The sequence below is a fragment of the Colossoma macropomum genome, unplaced genomic scaffold (genome assembly GCF_904425465.1).
Source record: "Colossoma macropomum unplaced genomic scaffold, Colossoma_macropomum, whole genome shotgun sequence".
Lineage (NCBI taxonomy): Eukaryota > Metazoa > Chordata > Actinopteri > Characiformes > Serrasalmidae > Colossoma > Colossoma macropomum.
Window position 1 is genome coordinate 34,966,637 of NW_023494804.1, and position 21,108 is coordinate 34,987,744.

Consider the following 21,108-nt stretch of genomic DNA (forward strand, 5'->3'; position numbering starts at 1 on the left):
ATAACAGCAACAATAATTTGTAGTTATCACTGTATTTGTACAGTTGTATGCAAAAGTTTAGGTGCCAAATTACATTTTGTTGATTTTCCAAGTGAAGACAAGGAAATATCCTCTACAGAGAACACACTTCTCCATATATTAATGCACATTTACTGTTTATTTTCTAAATTTAACATATTTTTTGGGTGGGAGGGAATAAAACATAGAAGATAATAGATAGAGATTGTGCACTAAAACAGGGCAGCTAATCAGCACATATATTATTACACACAGTCGTATTCAAAAGTGAAATTACATTTTGTTGTTTTTGATGTTTGATGAAAATGAACAGGCACAAATCTAAAATGTTTTTAAAAACATTACGGCACATTTTATACTTTGTGTTTTATTTTTTTCGAATATGTTAAACTCACAAGTGACACAAGTGTAATGCCTATAGAGGATGTGTTCATTTATTTTCACTTAGAAAATCTCCAAAACATGTAATTTGACCAGAGGTGTTCAAACGTTTGAATACAACTGTATAGCTATAATTTTAACTGTGTTCTGTTAATTATATGTTATGTTAACAAAATATATATCAGATTGTTTCTGCATGAAACCTAACTAACACTTACTGGTGCTACTTATTGCTGCGTTGACCACACTGGCCCAGTAGGGGCTGGCTGGCTGGCCGTTAGCCATGCCGTTAGTGGAAGCAGGGCTTCCAATAACCATGTTAAAGGACGTTGATGCCTTTAACCACAACACATTTTAGAAGCTGTAGAGCGGATGAGCCTCCTGATGTATACTGCAGCTATCCCAATAATCATAATGCAGATGAACACCACCATGCCCACCACCACGCCCAGCCCAGCAGAGGAAGCAGAGCTAGTCTGAGTGCCAGATGTGTCTGAGAAGGATACATACAGAGAGTAATAATCAAAGTTAGGAGAATACAATCTTCAAGCAATGTGGCTGCAAGGAGGGATCTCTTTAGTTGATGGTTTGTAAGATAGCTTACCTTGCACATTCAATGGCTGAGCTACAAGAAAAGAAAACAGGAGAGTTACCCAATAAATTTCTTCACAATTTTCTTAAATAGGTCATTATGAAAATGCATGAACAACATGTTAGTTGAATGAAAGTTAAGCCACTCAAAAAGATTCTGGGTGACAAAGACTTCCATATTTTGTTAGTTCTAACCAAGGAGTTATCAAACTACAGCGATAATCGTCCACAAAATTATGTATGAGGATATTTAGGTAGTCAGCTGAGGGGATATTGGTGCCCACTTTATCTAAACATAAAAGGAGACAGGCTTTAATAAAAGTAAACAGTGTAAAAACTTATTTATACTCAATTTTGAGTCTGAATTGTATAGACATTTTTGTCAAGTTATGAAAATGCGCACACGCCTATTAAGGCCGTCTTTCACATGAAGTCATAAATTTATGGACTGCAATGCTGCGTAAAACGTTTCATCAGAGCCAGCTCAATTTTTTGCATTGTATAGATGCATTATAATCAGGCTGACCAATCAGAACTTAGTTGTCATGGTTGCAGTCCACGCAAATGTGCACCAAGATGGGCTCCCTGTTGTTTGTTCGCTCGTTTTTAATAATAGGAGCTCAGAACAGAAGCTGTGCCTCAAATTCCCCCACTGATATATAAAAATACTGTTGGAATCGCTCATTATTTGGGCTCAGCTCTTGTGCAAGGTGGTGGGTTGAGTGAATGGGTTGTACCAAATGCTTAAATGGCCCGTGTCCTGCGTTCGTCTTGGATTACATATTTTTCCCTCTAAAGTCCACTTATGACGTACATGTTTCTATGTACCAATATTAGTGATAATTCAAGGCATATGAGCTTCAGATTGATGTCATATGGTTTTTGTTTTTGTGTTGTTAAGGCCTCATCCACACATCTCTGGATATTTTTGACAGTGTAGTTTGTTTTTCTGCAGTTTGGGGTTCCGTCCACAAAAAAGTGCTGTTTTCGCTCACTGAAAATTCTCTCCAGGGTGGAGATTTTTAAAAAATGTTTTCACATCATGCTGTTATCAACTGTTTTCATTAATTAAGTAAGCAGAACTCTAAACTGAAATATGACTGATGACTGGGTTGTATGGAGTTCACATACCTGTGATTCTAAAGATATATGACCTGATGATTATTAACCAAAGTCAGATTTGAAATAAATCCAAACTTCATATTTCAATAGAGTGTAAATCTAGAAAAACTCTGCTGCCCAGCCTGATTGGGACTGTGTAGACATTTTAGAGAGGATGGAGTAGCCATGGCAACATAAACAGGGTTATTTTTTTTTATTTATCTGTGTGAAATATCAAATTATGAAGGTCTGACAGTCTGCAGGTCAAGGTCTGCAAAGACTTAATTCACACATACTGTCTCTGCATGGCGTGACTCACTGGCACTGGCCTTTCATAAACACAGCGTTTGCGCTGCAGATCGGAGCAGAAAGTAAGTTACAGAGCCATTCTTTATCCAAACTGATAGTCAAATCAGTTTCTCTGCTCATTAAAATTTTCAAAAAAGGGCAGTACATTTTTTAAACTAAATTAAAGAATTTGCAAATAAATAAAAGATTTTCTGTTTAATTTGCATTGATTTTCATGGCTTATTTAAGTTTCTTTTGCTGTTTGGCATGTGCAGAAAATATCACCTCTTTACAGGCAGCGCAAACAAAGCAGCAGAGCATTCCAGACCTAGAGATTCTGCAGCACCTCAGTCTTTAAGTCTGGAACGCTCTCACACTTTGCTCACACTGCCTGTGTGAAAATGCTGACCTATTAACGTAAGTGCTGAAATGAAAATGAAGACATTCCATGTTGCTCACACCACACAGCAGTAGTATGCATGATTCAGGTCTAATATGCCACCATCATGTTAAAAAATCTCTGCTCACAATGTTCCTATTAAGGTGTATAACATCAAATATTATGGACTATCATGTCCCCTACTGGGCCGGCAGAGTTGTGCGAGTATTTTTCCGAGTCATTTTTGTGTCCTTGTGTGGACGTAGAGATTTTTGAAAAACGCTGCTGGTGCAGACATAAACATTTTTGTAAACGGAGGGAACCAGTAGATTTTTTTTAAAAAATATCCAGTTATGTGTGAACTTCTGTTCCGATTGGCTGTTCTGTATTGTGCCTCATTCAGAAAGCTGTCCAAGCTGAGGCTAAACTGCTGTAAGCTAATGTAGGCATATCTATGTAAATATGTGGTAACACTTTGTTTGAAGCCACCTACACAGGCACTTTATAACACATGCATAAGCACTGAATTACATACTTAGAAAAGCAATACTTGAGTATTTATGAACAACTTATATCAGTGTTCACAAGATGACATAAGATCTTCCATCAAGTATATTACATTGTAAGGGGCCTTACATTAAAGTGATGGACATTTGCTCCTTTCATAAGACTGTTATGAGGAACTGATAAGACAGAGGTCTAGGTAAGATCACCTAACTGAAGTGATTCATGAACATTTATATGAAATGATTAGGTGAGGTCATCAGAGTCATCCATAAAACTGATTTATAATGTTCTTAATTAGGCTTCTGTCTTATAAGTTCGGTTACATGAAAATGCTGCTTCATAATAGTGTTAGAAGCTATTTTAGTGTAAGGCCTCTTATGTCAATATAATGTCACTTCATAAAACATCTAATGTCTCCTTGTGAATAATGACATAAGCTGTTTATCAACAGTCAAGTGTACCTTTTAAAACTTTTTTTATGCATATGTAATGAAGTCCATACGTAAGTAGCCTTCAAATAAAGTGTTATCTAATGTTTTGGTTTTTGTAACATCACAGAAACAGTATATATGGACTGTATATACTGGGGAGTGAACGCTACGTTAAGAAGCTTTGTTTACATGCTAAACAATATAAATAAAACAATGTTTACATGCTACATTAAACTCTTCTGTATGAAGGAAGTAAGAAAAAGGGTGTTTTTCTATGATATGGGCCCTCTGCACCTGATGTGAAGGGGTTAAAAATCATATCTATTTTTGTAAACTTTAGACCAATACAGTCATTTATTACAGCGCATATCTGATACTTCATCAAAGAATATGTACTTTTACTTTGGTAAGCACTATATATTTTCTGTCAATTTTTCATTGACTAAATTAATACAAGATTAGTGTTGAGGCTCTGTTTTTACTTTATTTTTGACCATTCTGGGTTTTTTGTATATGTGTATATGATTTGAATGTCTTACAGCTCTCTGTTCGGGTAATGATGGCAGGAGAGGTGAGGGTGGCAGACTCTGAGGCTCCATCTTGAAGAGAAGAAGCAGACCCCACGTCTCTCCTCTTTCTGCCATTGAGGCATAGCTGTGGGCAGATGGAGAATGAGCAGGTGAGAAGCACATAGGCTATGTAAGAACCATTGTACTGAATTAGTACAAACTGTAGTCCCACTGTAAAAAACATTATGTATTCAGATCTTAGATATTTACAAGGATTATGTTATAATCTGTTTAAACCCAAAACGTTAACTGAGATAGTAATGAGATAAAAATATACAAAATCGTCATTTATAGGGTACTTTCTACTGGAAGTTGGCTCTCCCAACCCTAACCTCTAAATTTCAACGAATAAAAATATTCCTTACACTTTTTTATGTATTTTATTTTTAAATTGACCATTTTTTAATTAAAAAAAAAACTTTATTAAAAAAATGCTCACCCACATTTTCACTACTGAAATACAAAGTGTTTTAGTCCTTAGGTGGAGCCTTATTTTACACCCCCTCCTTCATTTTAAAGCAGGAAGTGAGACCTGTTTTGAAGTAAATGTGTCCCAAAGTCTGAAAATCAGTGTGTAGCAGTAAAAATTGTCACTACCGAAACACAGATTGCCTGCAATTACGTTTTTTGTGTTCTAATACAAAATATTGGGCCTCATTCACCAAATGTTCTTAAGAAGAAATTTAAACCCACTTACGCAGTTTTTACGAAGATTCTGACATTTTGAGGTTTAACACATCATGAATCTGACATAGACTTTTTCTTGGGACCTTCTTCAGAAACAAATTTAGGAAAAAAACTTAGGAAAACACTGGTCAATGAGGCCGATTAAGATTTTATGTGTGTACAACTGTGTTTGCTACCAGTACACTGGGTAGCATTTTTGAGTTACGCGTCATCACTACCAAAACAGTCACTACTGAAACATCTGGAAAGGTTTTGGTAGTGTTACGATTGTTTGGGTAGTGATGAAATGAAGATTAAAGTTCAAGTTAAAAATCTGAAGTGTGTTCTGAACTCTGACTTTGAACCAGTTCAGTGGAAGGATCCATATATGCGAACGTGTCTGTCTGTTAATCTGCATAGGTGTGTTTAACTATAACTGACACCTGGCTAAAATGCGGTTACCCTGTATGTTCTGCAGATAGTCTTCTCACACAGACGTGTAATGCAGTGCAGGTAGTACGTGGAAATTGTCCTGTTCTGTTGTTCCGTGAAGCGGAAAGCAGGGAAGTAAAACCGTGCTCGATTACTCTCACCATTCTCAATCATGTTGGTCATCTCATCACTAAAGCACCTGTAAAAACACAGACACCAAGCATTTACAAAGCAATTTCTAAATGCTTAGACTGTAGATACCAAGAACAGTCAATGTGCCTTTAAATACGAATGTCTTAAAATGCTCAAAGGAACATGTTGCCTGACTTGCAGGCTGTGTTGGGGTTCTTGACATGTTTGACTCCCTTTCACAACACAGTCATCCACGTTTGGGTGGATTCTTCACCTAGAACTGCATTTAGCCTAGCACAAAGTTTAAATTGAACAGCATTGGTAGGACTTACTTCCTCTAACAACTATCACTTTTGCACTTAGTGTCACACCAAAAAACCAAACCTGACCTTAAAGGGGCCAAATGAAAAGTGACTGGTCAAAAAGGAAAATATAACTACCACTATGCTTAACTGCATCCTTCTGCAGTGCTACAGTAGTCACTAAAGTGAGATTGTCCAGTTTAAAGACTAAAGACTGACCCCCTTATGATGACACATGAGCAAGGGGGAAGAAAATTTTGAGGTGGCCGTTTGAAATCCAAATGCTTGTATTTATTAGCCAATAGATAAGCAGGTAATAAATACAACCACACCACAGGGTTTTTTTACGGGTTGTATGGCATATTTGTGTAATGCATTCTGGGTATTGTAGTGACAGAACATTAATGTTATGTACTTTATTGGTCCTAAAATGGAAATTTTGCTGCCTAACTATGCTCAACCTAGGAGTAGCACAGCATCGCCAACAGAGCAGCGCCACCTGGGGCAGTGGGGGGTTAAGTGCCTTGCCCAAGGGCACAACCAGGTATTTGAACCTGCAACCTTCCAGTTGATAGCTCACTTCTCCCACCACTAGGTTACTGGCCACCCAATGAACCAAAGCATGACAATGATTGATGAACTAAAACGTGAAAATGATATCAAATTGTGAGTTCTCTCAAACCCACAAGGCTGATGGATGCAGTGCTGCAGTACAGAATACTGTAGGACTTACCAAGCACTAGTTTTAGGCCAGCATGCCTGTTCAAAAGTTCACGTTATCTTTATCAAAAATATCTTTTGCAAAAAAAGTGAGTGAGAATTAAAGCTAATTAAGAGAACTTACGGTATAAAGAGGTTGTAGAAGGTAGCGTTGTCTGGGTTAAGTGACGTGGAGGCATAACACCTGTCCAGCAACACGAAGTACCTAAAGTGAAGCAAGATTTGTTCATGATTCAACGTACAAGATTTGAACTCATTGAGCTTAGCTCAGCAGAAACATAAAAGGATCAAAACCTGCTCTATAATTTTTTTTTTTATCAAAGTTTAAAGCCATAAAGAAAGGTCTTACTGGGTGGTGAGATTGGTGGCATGGACCTGCACAAATACATTGGTCCTCAGCTCGATCCCCAGTTGAGGGATGACCAGGGGTTTGGTGTAGTTTATATCCTAAAACAGAAGAGTGACATTATTTTGGTGGTTTCACACACAGAGTTCAGGTGACAAAGTTGTTGTATAGTATGCAAGTGCTGTTTGTATGTATAGCTCATATTCGAGTAACTCTTGGCTTGATGACATGTATAAAAGTATGATGCTGCTGAATTGCCTTACGCTGAAGAGCCGGAGGCTCAGCGTGCTGATGAAACTGCCATTGTTGTCCTTCACTGCGACAGAGGTTGAAGACCTGTTGACGAAGAAGTTTAATATTAGATCAGATCAGCAATGTACAAAGAAAAGAGGGAATTTTGTTAAACACAATAAACCATAAACCTAACCCTAACACAACCAATATTAAATCACTTACTGTCTGATCTTGAATCACTGAAGTGATCTAGTACTAGCCGTAGAGGACAGAGTGGTCAGAGAGCACTTCATTTGAGCCTGCTTCACTGCCAGACTGTGGAAATCAAGCCTCGGCTGAAGTCGGGTTCTAGAATCCTCAGGTCTTGCTGAGACGGAGAGGACTGCTTAAGAGGATCTTTCGACTAGATTTCTTCCAGGGACCTGCACTGCAGAGTGTATCGTCAGCTAAGCTACAGTAAGAGTGAAGTTCCGTCTTGCCAGTGTTTCGAGTTAAGCTGTGTAGAAGATGTGCTGCTTCCCAAATTTGCATTTATCTTGTAGCCATGTCCCCGCGACCCAGGAGGATAAGCGGCATAGATAATGTGCGTGCGCGCGTGTGTGTGTGTAGCCATGCTCTTCAGAAGTGGCAGCTACCGAACATAACTAGAAACACAATGGCCCTCATCAAAGTTGCACAAAAATAAAAATGCAGATTTGACCGCCTTCAGCGATAAGAGGTTGAAAATACTTTGCATCTGTTCAATGAAACTTTCAAACGATGTGGAAAACAGTAGCGATCACTAATAAGCTTCAGTGCATGAAATCAAGCGCCAGGTACCGGTACCTCATTTACATATCATTTACATGAAGCATGCCCTAGCTCACGCAGATGTTATGGTAAGGAGTCAATAAAAAAACAGCATTCAGCGCCTCATGAGCCAATACCTCGGCTCTTAGGCGCAGTTTGAGGTTCAGCAGAGAGTGCACTGCTCCCCCTACTGACCGGACTTTGTTACATTTTTGACGACAGGAGATAACAAAACGTGAAACAAAAAAAATGTCAGTAGAAAATGATGGTAGAATAATGTAATTGTACAGTGTGACTATTTTCCTAAACTAACATATGAAATGCTGTTTTACTGCAGTGTATAAGATGCTTCTGCAGTAGCTGTGTTGTTGTTTTGACAGTGTCATTGTTGCAAGCAAAATTACACTGTGATATGTCTTTAAATGGAACAATGAATAGTTGCAGCATTTGTTTATACCAAGTCCACTTTTGTACTAGACTGTCATGAGCACACATTATTAGTATTACTGTAATGTATTACACTATTTGTATTCTTATTATCAGTATTATAGATGATATTTATAATACTTTTGGTTAGTAAACCTTTAAATAAGCATTATATCATGTTCTAAAAGTATTAGACTCAAATTCACAAACACACCCACCAGACATAAATTTGGTTGTACAGATATGCCAGATATTAAACTGAAGAATAACAAAGCAGTGAAATTTGCCCAGATTTGACTGAATGCAACTCTTTTTAACATAACCTAGGAATCACAGTGTAGTGCATTAAATTGTATGTTAACGTATGTTCACATTTGGTTATTGTTTAGTATTTTCAGTTGAAGAGTTGCCCAAAACCTCTCAAATGAATGGGTGAGTAATAAGGCAAAAATACAAAATCATAATACTTTACACAATATAAATGATATGCAGTGCAATATTTAGTTTTTCTGAGTTGGAACAAAAAAGAACCAGCAGTGCCATATTAAAAGCACTTTAAAACTGAGTATAATTATTTTTACCCAGTGTTACACATATTGTACTGCACTAAATTCATTAACCAATTTACTAAGTCTAATTATGTTCTCTTTGTAATTAAACATGCAGTTGGTCATTGTTAAGTACTGACGATATCCACAGTATGCTGAGAAAGGTGTATTGTGGTGTGTTGTGATGTGATTTGATTTGTCATGATATAATAAAATATTATCCTATTGCCGACCCCTACTATACTGTCCTATTGTGACCGGATTGATTTCTTGAAATACATAGATACCTTTTATTTTTTTTTAAAGATGAATAAATGGGCCTCATTCACCAACCGTTCGTAAGAAGAAATTTCTTTTTTAAAAACCACTTGTGCAGTTTTCACAAAGATTGTGAACACATTAAAAATCTGATGTAGAGTTTTTCTTAGGACCTTTCTCAAGAACACATTTAAGAACAAACTTAGGAAGATGTTGGAGAATGAGGCCCAATGCTGTTTTTTTAAGGAAGAATAGGTAGATGAGCAGTACTTATTTACCACTTCAGCTACACTTAGCATGCTATAATTAAACCACTTTCAAAATCAGTTAGTAGAAAAGGTCCCTGTTGGTCAAATGGTGGTCCAGGCTTCTTGTCATACCCTATTTCTTTTTAAATAATTTCACAGTTTGTGCATTAACGTTCTTTGAGACTTTGACCACTCATTCACACAAAGGCCATCAATCCATGAAGTGCAGTGTCTATATTTCTGGATCTTTTTAGATTAGCCTAATGATTTTCTTGAAGTCCACAGAGAAATAAACTACTTTTAAACTCCTTTTCTCTCAATGCCAACCCTGTACTGTGGCATCACTAAAGAGTACATACCAGGAATATAATCCTTTACACTATACACTGGTTACTTTTGATTAGAGAGTAAAACTACTCTGACATGTGAGCATCTTCCCCCGTGAGTTCTATTTTTTGTCCTTGGTGCTGTGTAAGATAAGAGACATTGTTGTCAATCTGGAGTTCTTTTTTTATTATTATGCTGCTGAAAGAGGAAACACCATGAGGAATGCTTACACATCCATCTGTGTGTTGTTGATCAGGTACTCCAGAGGATAGGCACACGAGTAAAAGTACTTCAGCTCAGCATTATATGTCACTGTGCCTATTGTAGGGTCATACGATCGCACCACGCCGCTGATGTTCACTGTCTGGATGGTGGAAAAGTCGGAGAATATTCCAGTGCCTGGAGCGCTGGTGGTCTGCGGAGGAAAGCAGAACCAGAGACTTTTAGATTAATTTACTGATACAATCTGCGTTGCCTAAAATAGCTCTTTTGTTTGGACTCAAAACCATTGAATTCAGTCCATAAAGAAGAAGGAAGAGAGGAGAAGATAAATTCTCCTCTGTATGCCCTCATAAGAATAAAAAGATAGCCTTAGAATAATTCATTTTCTAGTGGTAATTTGAGCACCTTCGGGTTTATGGTTTTAAATTATGGAGGCATGGATATTTCCACACACTGATCTCTTGCTTCTCACAGAATAATTCTCTCCAAACATGAACAGCAAATCATTGATACATGATAGAGGAAGAATCACTATGAAAACTCAGATTACATTCATTTTACAATGATCATTGCACAAGAATGGTTTCGGTGATGAATAGATTGGAGAAGTGACACGTTTAACTTGGCAAGCCAGAGCGGGTGCACGGTTTGGATACTGATCAAGCTTATGGTGCATTTTGATGTCCTTCTCAGCTTGTAAAGTTGGATGAAAATTGTCAACTCATCAAATTACTACCAGTTTTTTCAGAGGTAATTAATAGTTGGGGTAGGAATAGACCAATAACATCACTCACTGTAAAAAATATTTTTATGAAAATTAATAGGGCCTGCCTGTTTATTATGCAGATTATGATACAGAAAACTTGTCATGGGTTTTCTATTAGTATTTCGTCAGTGTTGGGACAAAACCTTATATCTCCATTTTTGTTCCATATATTATTTTTAAGAAACTGAAACTTGCCTTTACAATGTCTTAAAATTTCATGATGAATGTCATTTAAAGTGCAAAAATATTGTCTCATTAACTTCCATTCAAATTTAAGAACATGTTTTCTTTCTTCTGTATAATTAACATTTTTAGTTTTGTCCCACTATTTGGACATGTCAAAAACATGTCCAAATCTGTAATTTAATTATTTTTAATTATTAATAATTAATTTCGTCTCTAGCTTGGGAATTTACAGCCCACAGTCAACACTGCCCCATAAAATCAAACTTATGTTTTAATGTTTGGAGATGTTCACGCGAGGTAGAAAAATGCACATTGGTTTGATTTGGGCCACACAGAATACAAGTGTCTCCATACTTTGGATGCCTTTTTACTTAAGAAAAAGCATAAAACTTCTTTTTCACAGGATTGCACCAGTATTTGCATCAATATAATCTGGGGGCATGTCAGCTGTTCCTGTTATAGAATATTAATATTGGTAAGTAGGTAAAAAAGTAATATAGGTATGCAGAAATCTTTACTGATTTAGGAACATGCAGTCAGTAAAAATGACTGGCGTGGGTTCAGACAGGACTAAAATCACAGAGATGCAACGATAAGAACTGCATCATGTAAAATGAATACTGTCAAAATAGTGCTTAAGTCCCTTAACTTCCTTGGACTGTTCAAAACTTTCTTAAACCACAGGTGTCAAAAACAGTTCCTAGAATGCCACAACACTGTTTAGGACTATACCTCATTTAGCAAACCTGTTTTAGCTCATCAGCTAATTAGCATAGAGAGTAAACGCTAATCTCTACAGAGCTGCGGCCTGCAGGAAACTGAGTTTGACACATCTGGATAAACCATTGACGTGACAAATCATTGTCTTCAGGGCTGTATTGTACATGTATTGCAACTTGGTGTACTACAGTTTATGCGCTGGTACCATAGAACTGTTTCAACATAAACTATGTGCTGTATTAACAAGACATATCTTACCCTGAAAGTGCTGCCACAGGCATTAGTCTGGGTAATGGGGAAGTTGAAGCGAAGCACTGGAGGAGTGACAGAAGTATCCAGAGTGCCTCTGCAGGTTGGGTCATCCATAATGTTGTTGAGGAAAAGCAGAGACTCGTTGTAGCCAGTGTAGACAGCTGGACAAATCTGTATAGCCAGGCCAATGGAATTAGTGCCACAGTCCACAGCAATGTCTGTGTACTCTAGCAAAAGAGAAATCAATCAATCAATCAATCAATCAATCAATAAATAAATACAGTAAAAAATAAAAGCAAACCATTTTTTACAGCACATAACATATTTACCTTCATGTATATAAGAATACAGCACAATCAAACTTAAGTTTTTAAAGAAAGTGACCATTTCTCACATGAAATAATTCAACTCCGAGTAAATAAACAAACTACCATTATACTATTCTCCTAAACACCTGCATTTGTGTTTAATCAAAAGTTTAAAAAGATAGCATACCTGGTCGTCTCAAGTACGGGTAGCAGTTTGCTGCTGTTAACTGGCTGCTAACTGCGGTAGCAGTAATAAGGACAAGGAACAGCTGGAGGAGCATTTTCCCAGTACTGGTTGAGCCAAACCTGTGCGTAAGAGAAAGACAACACCAACAGCCAAGTCAGTCACCAGCGCAACACCAAGGAGTTTATGAAAACGTCATGAAGAGACATGCTTTGAGTCCGAATACAGACCTCGCATTAGATCATCCTCACTGCTTGCCTTTTCCTTGCTTATCCTTCACTTTGATCCTTTAAGAGTATATGTGGCACTGTTATAAAGGACGTCCTTCAGAGGGATTGGACAAAAACAAGGACGAAAATAAGGTCATTCCTTTAATGCAAGCCTCTTTAGTCCAGCATTTGAGAATAAGTCTTTGTCTATGGGGTACCAAGGTACTTCCCCAAGGGCACTCAGTGAAATTACACACCTTTCTTAGCGTCTCTTTCCCTTATGTGACGCTACTTAGAAGACGTCCGGTATACCTTTTGAGGCCCGTGTCCTTTTTCCTAGCATCTTCTCTTAATGCACACTGAGGCCTGATATAGGAGTCCGTTTGTCCACAAACACCATCAGGTTGCATTCCAGTCTCACACTCATACATGCACCTGTCTATATTATGCACTGTACTGTTCTGTTCGTTGGAAAATCCCTAATGAGAAAACCTGGCCTATAGTAACTGATCTAGAACAGTTTAACTATTTACACTATTAAAACTTAAAATAACTTGAATGAATGTAGAACTGTAGTGGATTTCAAAACTAAAACTGGAGAGAAAAAAAAAGCAAACTTTGACTAATTGCACTGAAAAAAGTGATACATTGAATTTGCTTGATTCAAATGTGTATTTAAACTTGAGTTTCAAGAACAACAGTTTTATCTTGTTATTTTCCTACTTTTGATATATCATATTCATATGGAAATGATCAAGTACACATTTTATGTAGTCAAACAGGTGCAAGTAGAACATGCTTGTATTCCTGTAACATTGTTACTGACAGCAATTGGACAGATATTCCTCAAGGTTCACCCTAAAGATTGTTTTGTATCATAATAGCAACTTAGTGCTTAGAGTTGTGTGCATAAGGCACATAATTCATACTTAGATTATTACTTATATTATTACTTATATTATTCATACTTATATATCGTTCTCTTGTTGTCTTCCGGTGTAACAAAATAGTTCATGTCATCAAACGCTGACGCATTAAACTTAAACTTGCATGTGCAGAGGTTTGTGCATGCACAGTGTACACAAAACTAAACTTGAATAAAACGTTGACCCTTAGATAGGTAAAGGGGCAGCCAAACATGCTCTGTTTAGGCTGGAGAGGATGACGTGATACAGAGAACATGTATAAAATTCTTTAGATATTGTTTACATTCTGAATGCCGACCATTAAGAATCATTTTTAACTGCTGTAACTTTGTCAGGGATCTGTCCAACAGAGCTATAAGTTACAACAAATTAAGTAGATTTATAAACATTTTGCATTCACTTTTGTAAGGATAAGAGCGTCTGATAAATGCCATAAATGTAAATGTAAACATGACTTGCCTTGTTATTTAAAAGGGAAAATCTTTCAGCCGCTGTGGTTAGATCAGTACGTGAGCTAATGCTGGAGCTAACAGATTTTTTTAAACTGAATGAGAGGCAGTCATTGTCTTTATTACTATATGTATAATTATTTTCTGTTCAGTGAATGATGAGAAAACATGTTGGCTTGTCAAGGTAACACTGAGAACAGAGGAATATTGTGTCTAACCTTAGCTTCATCATGGTTGGCCCAGCCATATTAAATTCAGACTTCTCACTCATGTCTCATAATAACATTAGCAAAGTGAAATAATATACAGTAAGACACTTCACTGAGCTGGGAAGACACCGAGCTGCCAGTTTATTAGATACATCTTGTATCTCATTGGGCGTTTTGTCTCGTACATCCACTAAACACTGACTTAAAAACCAGTTGTTGGGCTCAGTGTGGAGATGTAACTATAAGGTGTCAGCGTTTAACATTTACAGTTCTAAATGTAAGAAGTCTTAACTATTTTTGTTGCACATGTTTATACTTGCCCTTTTTTAAACAGAGTTTCTGCCTCCAGATATTGATTGGATTTTATTTCCCCATGAAACACAACTTTTTAAAATCAGACTGGTCCCAGGGGAAAATTTTATTGCTAAAATATTGATCCTTGATGTTTTAGGAGACTCATGGTGGGTCTCCTAATAGTTCTTAAAATAAATAGCATTAGAGAAAAATGAAAAATTAGAGTTAGTACCTTGGCAAATCTGAGCACAATGTGTGAATTTATGAAGACAAGACGTGTGAGATCAATGGGCTCTTTTTCTCAGGAGAAACATCTGAGCAGCAGGAGACTCAAGCAAAAGGCTTCTTTGTCTTTCCATCTGATCTTGTGGGCGACACTGGAAAAAATGAATGTCAGCTCAATATTATAAGGTAACTGATTATGCAACTCAACTTTAGTGCATGAGAGTTTAACCAACTAAGACTTCTCAGTTTAGTTAAAAGTTCTCTTACTTTCTTAGCTCTGCATCAAAATATACTGTGGTGTCTGCCTCGGGCCACGCTGCCATGGGGAGTTTAGGGAGGCTGTGGCCATGCAAAGTGGCTCCCACCACCCTCTTTAAACACATCCCCTCATTAAACAGGACATTTTGCTGTGGTCGTTGTAGCTGCTGCTGTTGTTTTGTGTGTTAGTGTGTGGCATTTCGGTTATTTAATTGTGTTTGTCGAGGATGGACTTTGTGTGAGTTTGTCCACCCTCTCTGTTTGTTGTGTCCTTGCGTGTTACCCCGTCCATGGTTTCGTGTTGAGATTGCACGGGGGCTGGGCATATCTTGCTGCCTGTTGAATGTCCTGTTCAAAATAAAATAATATTTTTCCATACATGCATATTCTGTGCAGATCTTACAAAATTAGCTTTTTTACTCTGTTTCTCCACATCAAACAATCCCATCAGACATTCTCTCCACTTGGACTTCCAGATATGGACAGCTGGGCATCAACCTCAACATCTCCTTATGTTGGAATAAGTTATTAGACAACTGTCTCACAATACATCCCAACAGCAGGAGATTGTGTACTTTTCAAAGTTAAAAAACTAAAATATCTTCAATAGTGTATTAAAAATTTATGAACACAAAATCAGAGTAAATTCAGGTGTTCACGAGTACCAAGCCATCAACCCAACAGGAGGTCTAGAGTTTGAACCCCAGCGATGCCAGGAGAACATGTCTAATTGGACTATGTTATGGAAATCCCAGCTAGTGTGGAAATAAAGTAAAAAAACAATTCATTATTTACTAAACTGAGACAAAGAACTAAAACAATGAAGAGACTTTTTGGCTAAATTCATAAGTTTGAGTTGGCTGTCGACAAGTTGAGTAGATGTACGAGATAAGCTGTATTGATGTCTGAGAAATCTTAACTTCAGCTTCATGGTAGGTTTCTGCTGATGGATCACTGCTTAAGCTGCTGAGCTGTATGATGTCAGATACAGGAGGCTTATCAGCAGCCAGGTGTCCACAGAAGGTGTATACAGCTACACTCTAAAAAAGACGGTTGTCCAAGGGTTCTTGAGTAAAGACACTGGTTCTATATAGAACTATGAATACTCAAAGAACCCTTTGCATGTTTCTTTGCTTTGTGAAATAGTTCTTCACATTGACAGAGAATGTGTTGTACATGGTTCTAATCAGAGCATTTTTGAAAACGTGTTCTGCTACTGTTACAAGTGGAGGTCTGCACTCCCGTGGATTCTTATATCTATATCAATATCTTGCAGCAAGGGGCCAATTATCAGTGTTGTGCGTGGGAGCGGGCGGGAAACCAGCCCACTGCAGGCGGGAGTGGGCTGAAGCACGCATGAGGAGAAATCCTGCAAATTAATGAACAGCCTAAATAAAGTCTAACAATCACTAAATCATATACATAAACAATATAAAATGATTAAAACAATTACAATGAATGAAGTCATTCTAAAGAGTTGTGAAGCAACCAGTCACATGAACAACATGCTAATCCTCGTAGCTTACAGAGATGGCAGAACCTTCAGTCTGACGGCCACAGCTGCCCAGCAAAACACCAAAAATAACCATTCAGTGTTATAATTCCTGGCAGTAAGTGGCGTATTGGTGAAGTTACTTCACAGTGAGCCTGAAGATGATTACTGCTGAGATATTTCAGCAGAGGATCATGTATTTGTGAATAGACTATGTCAGATATTGGATGTCAGTTTGCCTTGACGGAACTGCGCAGGCTGGAGTGGGCCAAAAGTTTCGGTTGTGGGCGGGAGCAGAACAAATGATTGCGATTTTCTGGGGGTGGGAGCGGGATGAAATCTTGCGGGAGCGGGCAGGTGCAGGACTGAAAAAACAGTCCCGCGCTGACCTCTAGTTACAAACTTGACATCGCAACAATAGCAGCACAATTTTTGGTGCTATATAAAACTCTTTTCAAAAAGGTTCTAGATACAACATGGTTTCTTAGTTTGAAGACAGCTTCTGGATATTTTGATTCCACAGCAATCTCCTGAATCTGGGTTGAAAGATCAAAAATTTTGGTAACACTTTATTTGGATGGTCCACTGTGGATGCTTTGTAAATGCTCAGCATGTGTTTAAGTAACAGTCAACTAAATGTCCATTAAATGAAACTGAACTTCAAGTTCAGTATGAAAGATTTTATTAAATCTATTCCAACCCTAAACCTAACCCTAACCTTAACCTCAAGGCAAGACCTATACCTACTCCTAACCCTAACCATACTGTTGTTGATAATCAACTGAACATCACCACAAACTTTGTTAGTGATTTAGGTATCTGTAGAGCATCTATAGGGGACCATCCAAATAAAGTATGACCAAAATTTTTACTGATGAAAAGAAAATAAGAGGTGATTAAAAGAAACTAAAACCTCTAGGAATTTGGGGTAACTATACCCTCAATGGTTCAATAAAATGGATTACATGAGGTCAAGTCTCCATCTTTACAAATGATAGTTAAAATGTTCATTACAATTTAATATCTAAAAATATCAAACTTTTTGCTAGCTTGTTCAATACAGCATCGTTTAATACAGTAGCCACATGTCTAAGTTAATACTATACCTAACATTATCATATAGTTATAATGCTATTAACAGCACATTTGAATGTATCACCATGGTAAGTAGCTACACTGTAAAAAACATAAATTAAGAGCCAGTTTTCAATGGTATTTTCCTGTTATGCACAAAAACATCTCTTTACTGTAAAACAGATCACAGCTGTAAATTTACAGCCATTTTTATGGTGTTATCACATTATCCTTAAAAATAGCTATTTCCTATAAAACTAATGCATTACAGGAGTTGAGTGATATGAAGCTAGCATAGCAGTAGCTCATGGCAAGTCCTTGTGATTTTCATCAAACTTCATGTTTTACATCATAGCATGGTATTTCATTTTGCTTGTGAGGAAATACAAAACGCATCTGTAACATTTACCCATCATTGCCTGGATTATCATTTTGTAGGAGACTGCTTTTTTTGTTGTTTTCTTTTAGCACTTTCAACAACTAGCCGTCGAATGCTGGCGAGACTGAAGACCATCTTAGCAGTGCATTTTACTCAGTGCACCCCCATCAAAAAGGTAATGAACTGTTAACATCTAGCAGTATTACATTGTAAACATACTACATTATGGTTATATCCTGTATTTGTAAAAAACGGTATTAAACCATACATTTTACAACAGTAGGATACCGTTAATTTAACGGCAAGTTCCTGGCAACCCTGCTGTCAGTTCTTTACTGTTGAAATTTTTTACAGTGTAGGAGGAGAAATATAATGTTTCTTGTGCAATTAATGCTTAGCTCAGAACTTCAAAGTGTGGACTACAAAAGTACAGATTTCCATTTCCAAATTATGCAGAGTGTGCCAATCAAACAAGACTAGAGGAGAAACCTGCACATTTATCATGAGTGTATCTACACTGTAAAAAATGTATAACAGGAAAATTTAGAAACTGACTGTTAATTTACAGCAATTTTTGCAGTGGGTACCATCCCTTTTACTACATGCCATGTTTAGTCATCTGGCTTATAATAATGTACCTTTAATTATTGTTTACCATTAGCATTGTGGCATGGCATTAACTTTCTATGAACTATGAAGTGCTATTGCAATGCTAAATATAGACTTAATAGAATTAAACTATTGCTTATTTAAACACACAGTAAGGCTGGCATTGACTATATACCACCGGCCACTTTATTAGAAACAGTGACCTTGTAGCTCCACCTCTCAAGTATACACTTAAAGGCTGTAGGCCATCTGTTGATGCACAATTTGTGTTAGCCATCTTCTAACCCCTCATCAGTGGTCACTTTCTGATCACAAAGCTGCTCTTGGCTTTAATATTTTTGGGAAGTGGACCACTCCGGACCTAGCAATGACACTTGTGTGTAAACCCCCCCAGCAACACCACTGTGTCTGATACACTCATACAAACCCCACACACACTACAATGATACTACCATGCCAATGTCACTGCTGTATTGAAAATGGTTCACCACCCAAACAGTATCTGGACAAAGGCAGTCTTGTGGTCAGAAACTGACCAGTGATAAACGGGGTAAAGGGTGACTGAGAAATTGTGCAGCAAAAGATGGTAATTGTACACTTTGTGGAGCTCATAAAGTGGCCAGTGAGTGGAAGTACAAGGTAGGTGTTTGTTATAGTTGTTATTGTGTGTTTTACTCAGTGACTGTGTTTCTTTTGTGATTTTGAAAGAATGTTATGTGGTTCACCACCAGTTGAACACAGTTCCTCACTGAAGATTAATTGTACATTAATCGTCACAGTGAATATTCAACATGTTGGAGCGATTTGTTTAACAAAGGAATGATGTCACACACGCCTATCCAGCTGCGTATACTGTGACAGCTCCACCCATCTTACTGCAGGCTGTGAACATCAGCAGTCATGCTATACAGTTGTATGCAAAAAACACCCTTGGTCAAATTACGTGCTTTGTGGAAAAAAGCTAATAAGTTGATACATCAAATACAGGGAAAATAATTGAATATGATTGTTTTTTTCAGCATGTGTTAGTGGGCAATTTCTATTCTAAATATTGGGACACCCCTCCTAATTATGGAGTTCAGGTGTTTTGGACACACCCATTGCTAACAGGTGGATAAAATTAAGCACATAGCCTTGCAGTCTCGATAGACAAACACTGGCAGTAGAATGGGTCATACTGAAGAGCTCAGTGATTTAAACATGGCCCTGTCATAGGATGCCACCTTCTCCACAAGTTAAATTTCTGTCCTGCTAGATCTGTCCTAGACAACTGTAAGTGCTATTATTATGAAATGGAGAGGAGTGGTTTTCAGCCTGCCGTTACTGAACTCTAAAGCAGTGGAAACGTATTCTGTGGAGCGATGAATCACGCTTCCCTATCTGTCAGTCTGATGGACGAGTCTGGGTTTGGCGAATGCCAGGAGAACATTACCTGCCTGACTGCACTGTGCTGACTGTAAAGTTTGGTGGAGGAGGGATAATGATATGGGGTTGTTTTTCAGGGGTTGGCCTAGAACCCTCAGTTCCAGTGGAGGGAAATCTTAATGCTTCAGCAGACCAAGACATTTTGGACAATTGTACACTTCCAACTTTGTGGAAACAGTTTGGGGAAGAACCTTTTCTCTTCCAGCATGACTGAGCCCCAGTGCACAAAACAACCTGTGACCTCACAAATGCTCTTCTGGATGAATGGGCGAAAATTCGCACAGACACTCTTCAAAATAGTGAAAGCTTCCCAGAATAGTGGAAGCTGTTATAGCTGCAAAGCGCGGACCAACTCCTTACAAATGAATATGGATTTTGAATGGGATATGATAACAGCTCCTGTGGGTGTGTCCATGTACTGTATCTGCCAATTCAACCAATTTGACCCCACTCATTGAAAAAGACATTAAAAGGAGTGTTTCAGTCCTTACTGCACAGTAACAAAAACAATCTGGTTCTAAACAATAAAGAGAGGTTGGAAAATAGTGATGTGAAAATGAATTATGACTATTTTTGATAGATAAACTCCCACAAATGTCATTATTCAGTTGTAAAATGCAAAATACAAGAATAATGTCGGGTAATGACACTTTATACTTCAATTGGGGAGATTTTTTAATACAAGCACAGACATGCGAGCCTCTCTCAGACAGTGACCGTGGCTACAAACTGAAGTACAATTCATAAAAAAATAAAAATAAAAAATAGGTCTGAGTCCCAAGCAGAGGAGACAAAAGTCTAGCTTTATTAACTCGGAATATACAATGGATGATCAGAATATGCTCCTGGGGACACGGACAAGGAGACTAGGGTTTACAATAAGCATTGTCAGACTTTCAGGAGGCCATGAATTATGAATATTTTGTTCTGATTCCACAGTGCACACTACAGTGAGAGTGTGTGGTGGGTTGAATCAACTGAGCAGTGAGAGTTTGTGTTGTGGCCAGATCAAATTTGCTGTTCTTCTGTGGAGAGAATGGGGATTCGAGTATCACTGAAACAAGAGCCCTGTGGTGTGAATAGTGTTTAAAGAACATAAGCTGTGAAATTAGGTTAATGACAATAAAGCATCAAGAGCTGTGAAGGTCAAGCTTAAGATCATATACACCTGACATTGTTGCAGTGAAACTATTGACAGTGACATGCTGCTTTATGTTGGTTCTGCTTT

The 21,108-nt window shown here is 37.7% G+C and overlaps 1 protein-coding gene across 1 annotated transcript; it reads right to left on the reverse strand.

The window, feature by feature from the left end:
- Positions 1-370: 370 nt before the first annotated feature.
- Positions 371-12,660, reverse strand: LOC118824785 (zona pellucida-like domain-containing protein 1). Its single transcript, XM_036595185.1, has 11 exons — positions 12,562-12,660; positions 12,335-12,453; positions 11,846-12,066; positions 9,924-10,108; positions 7,127-7,199; positions 6,867-6,964; positions 6,642-6,722; positions 5,394-5,562; positions 4,236-4,350; positions 1,004-1,024; positions 371-892 (listed from the first exon to the last, which is right to left on the reverse strand). The coding sequence occupies exons 2-11, from the start codon at positions 12,426-12,428 to the stop codon at positions 738-740; spliced, it is 1,212 nt and encodes a 403-aa protein (XP_036451078.1). The 5' UTR covers positions 12,429-12,453; positions 12,562-12,660; the 3' UTR covers positions 371-737.
- Positions 12,661-21,108: the final 8,448 nt, after the last annotated feature.

Coding starts and splice junctions, on each gene's coding strand:
- LOC118824785 (XM_036595185.1), bottom strand. CDS start 12,428: ATGCTCCTCCAGCTGTTCCTTGTCCTTATTACTGCTACCGCAGTTAGC. Junction 6,965..7,126: donor TGAGCCTCCGGCTCTTCAGC/GTAAGGCAATTC, acceptor CTTCTGTTTTAG/GATATAAACTACACCAAACC. Junction 6,723..6,866: donor GCCACCAATCTCACCACCCA/GTAAGACCTTTC, acceptor GCTTCACTTTAG/GTACTTCGTGTTGCTGGACA.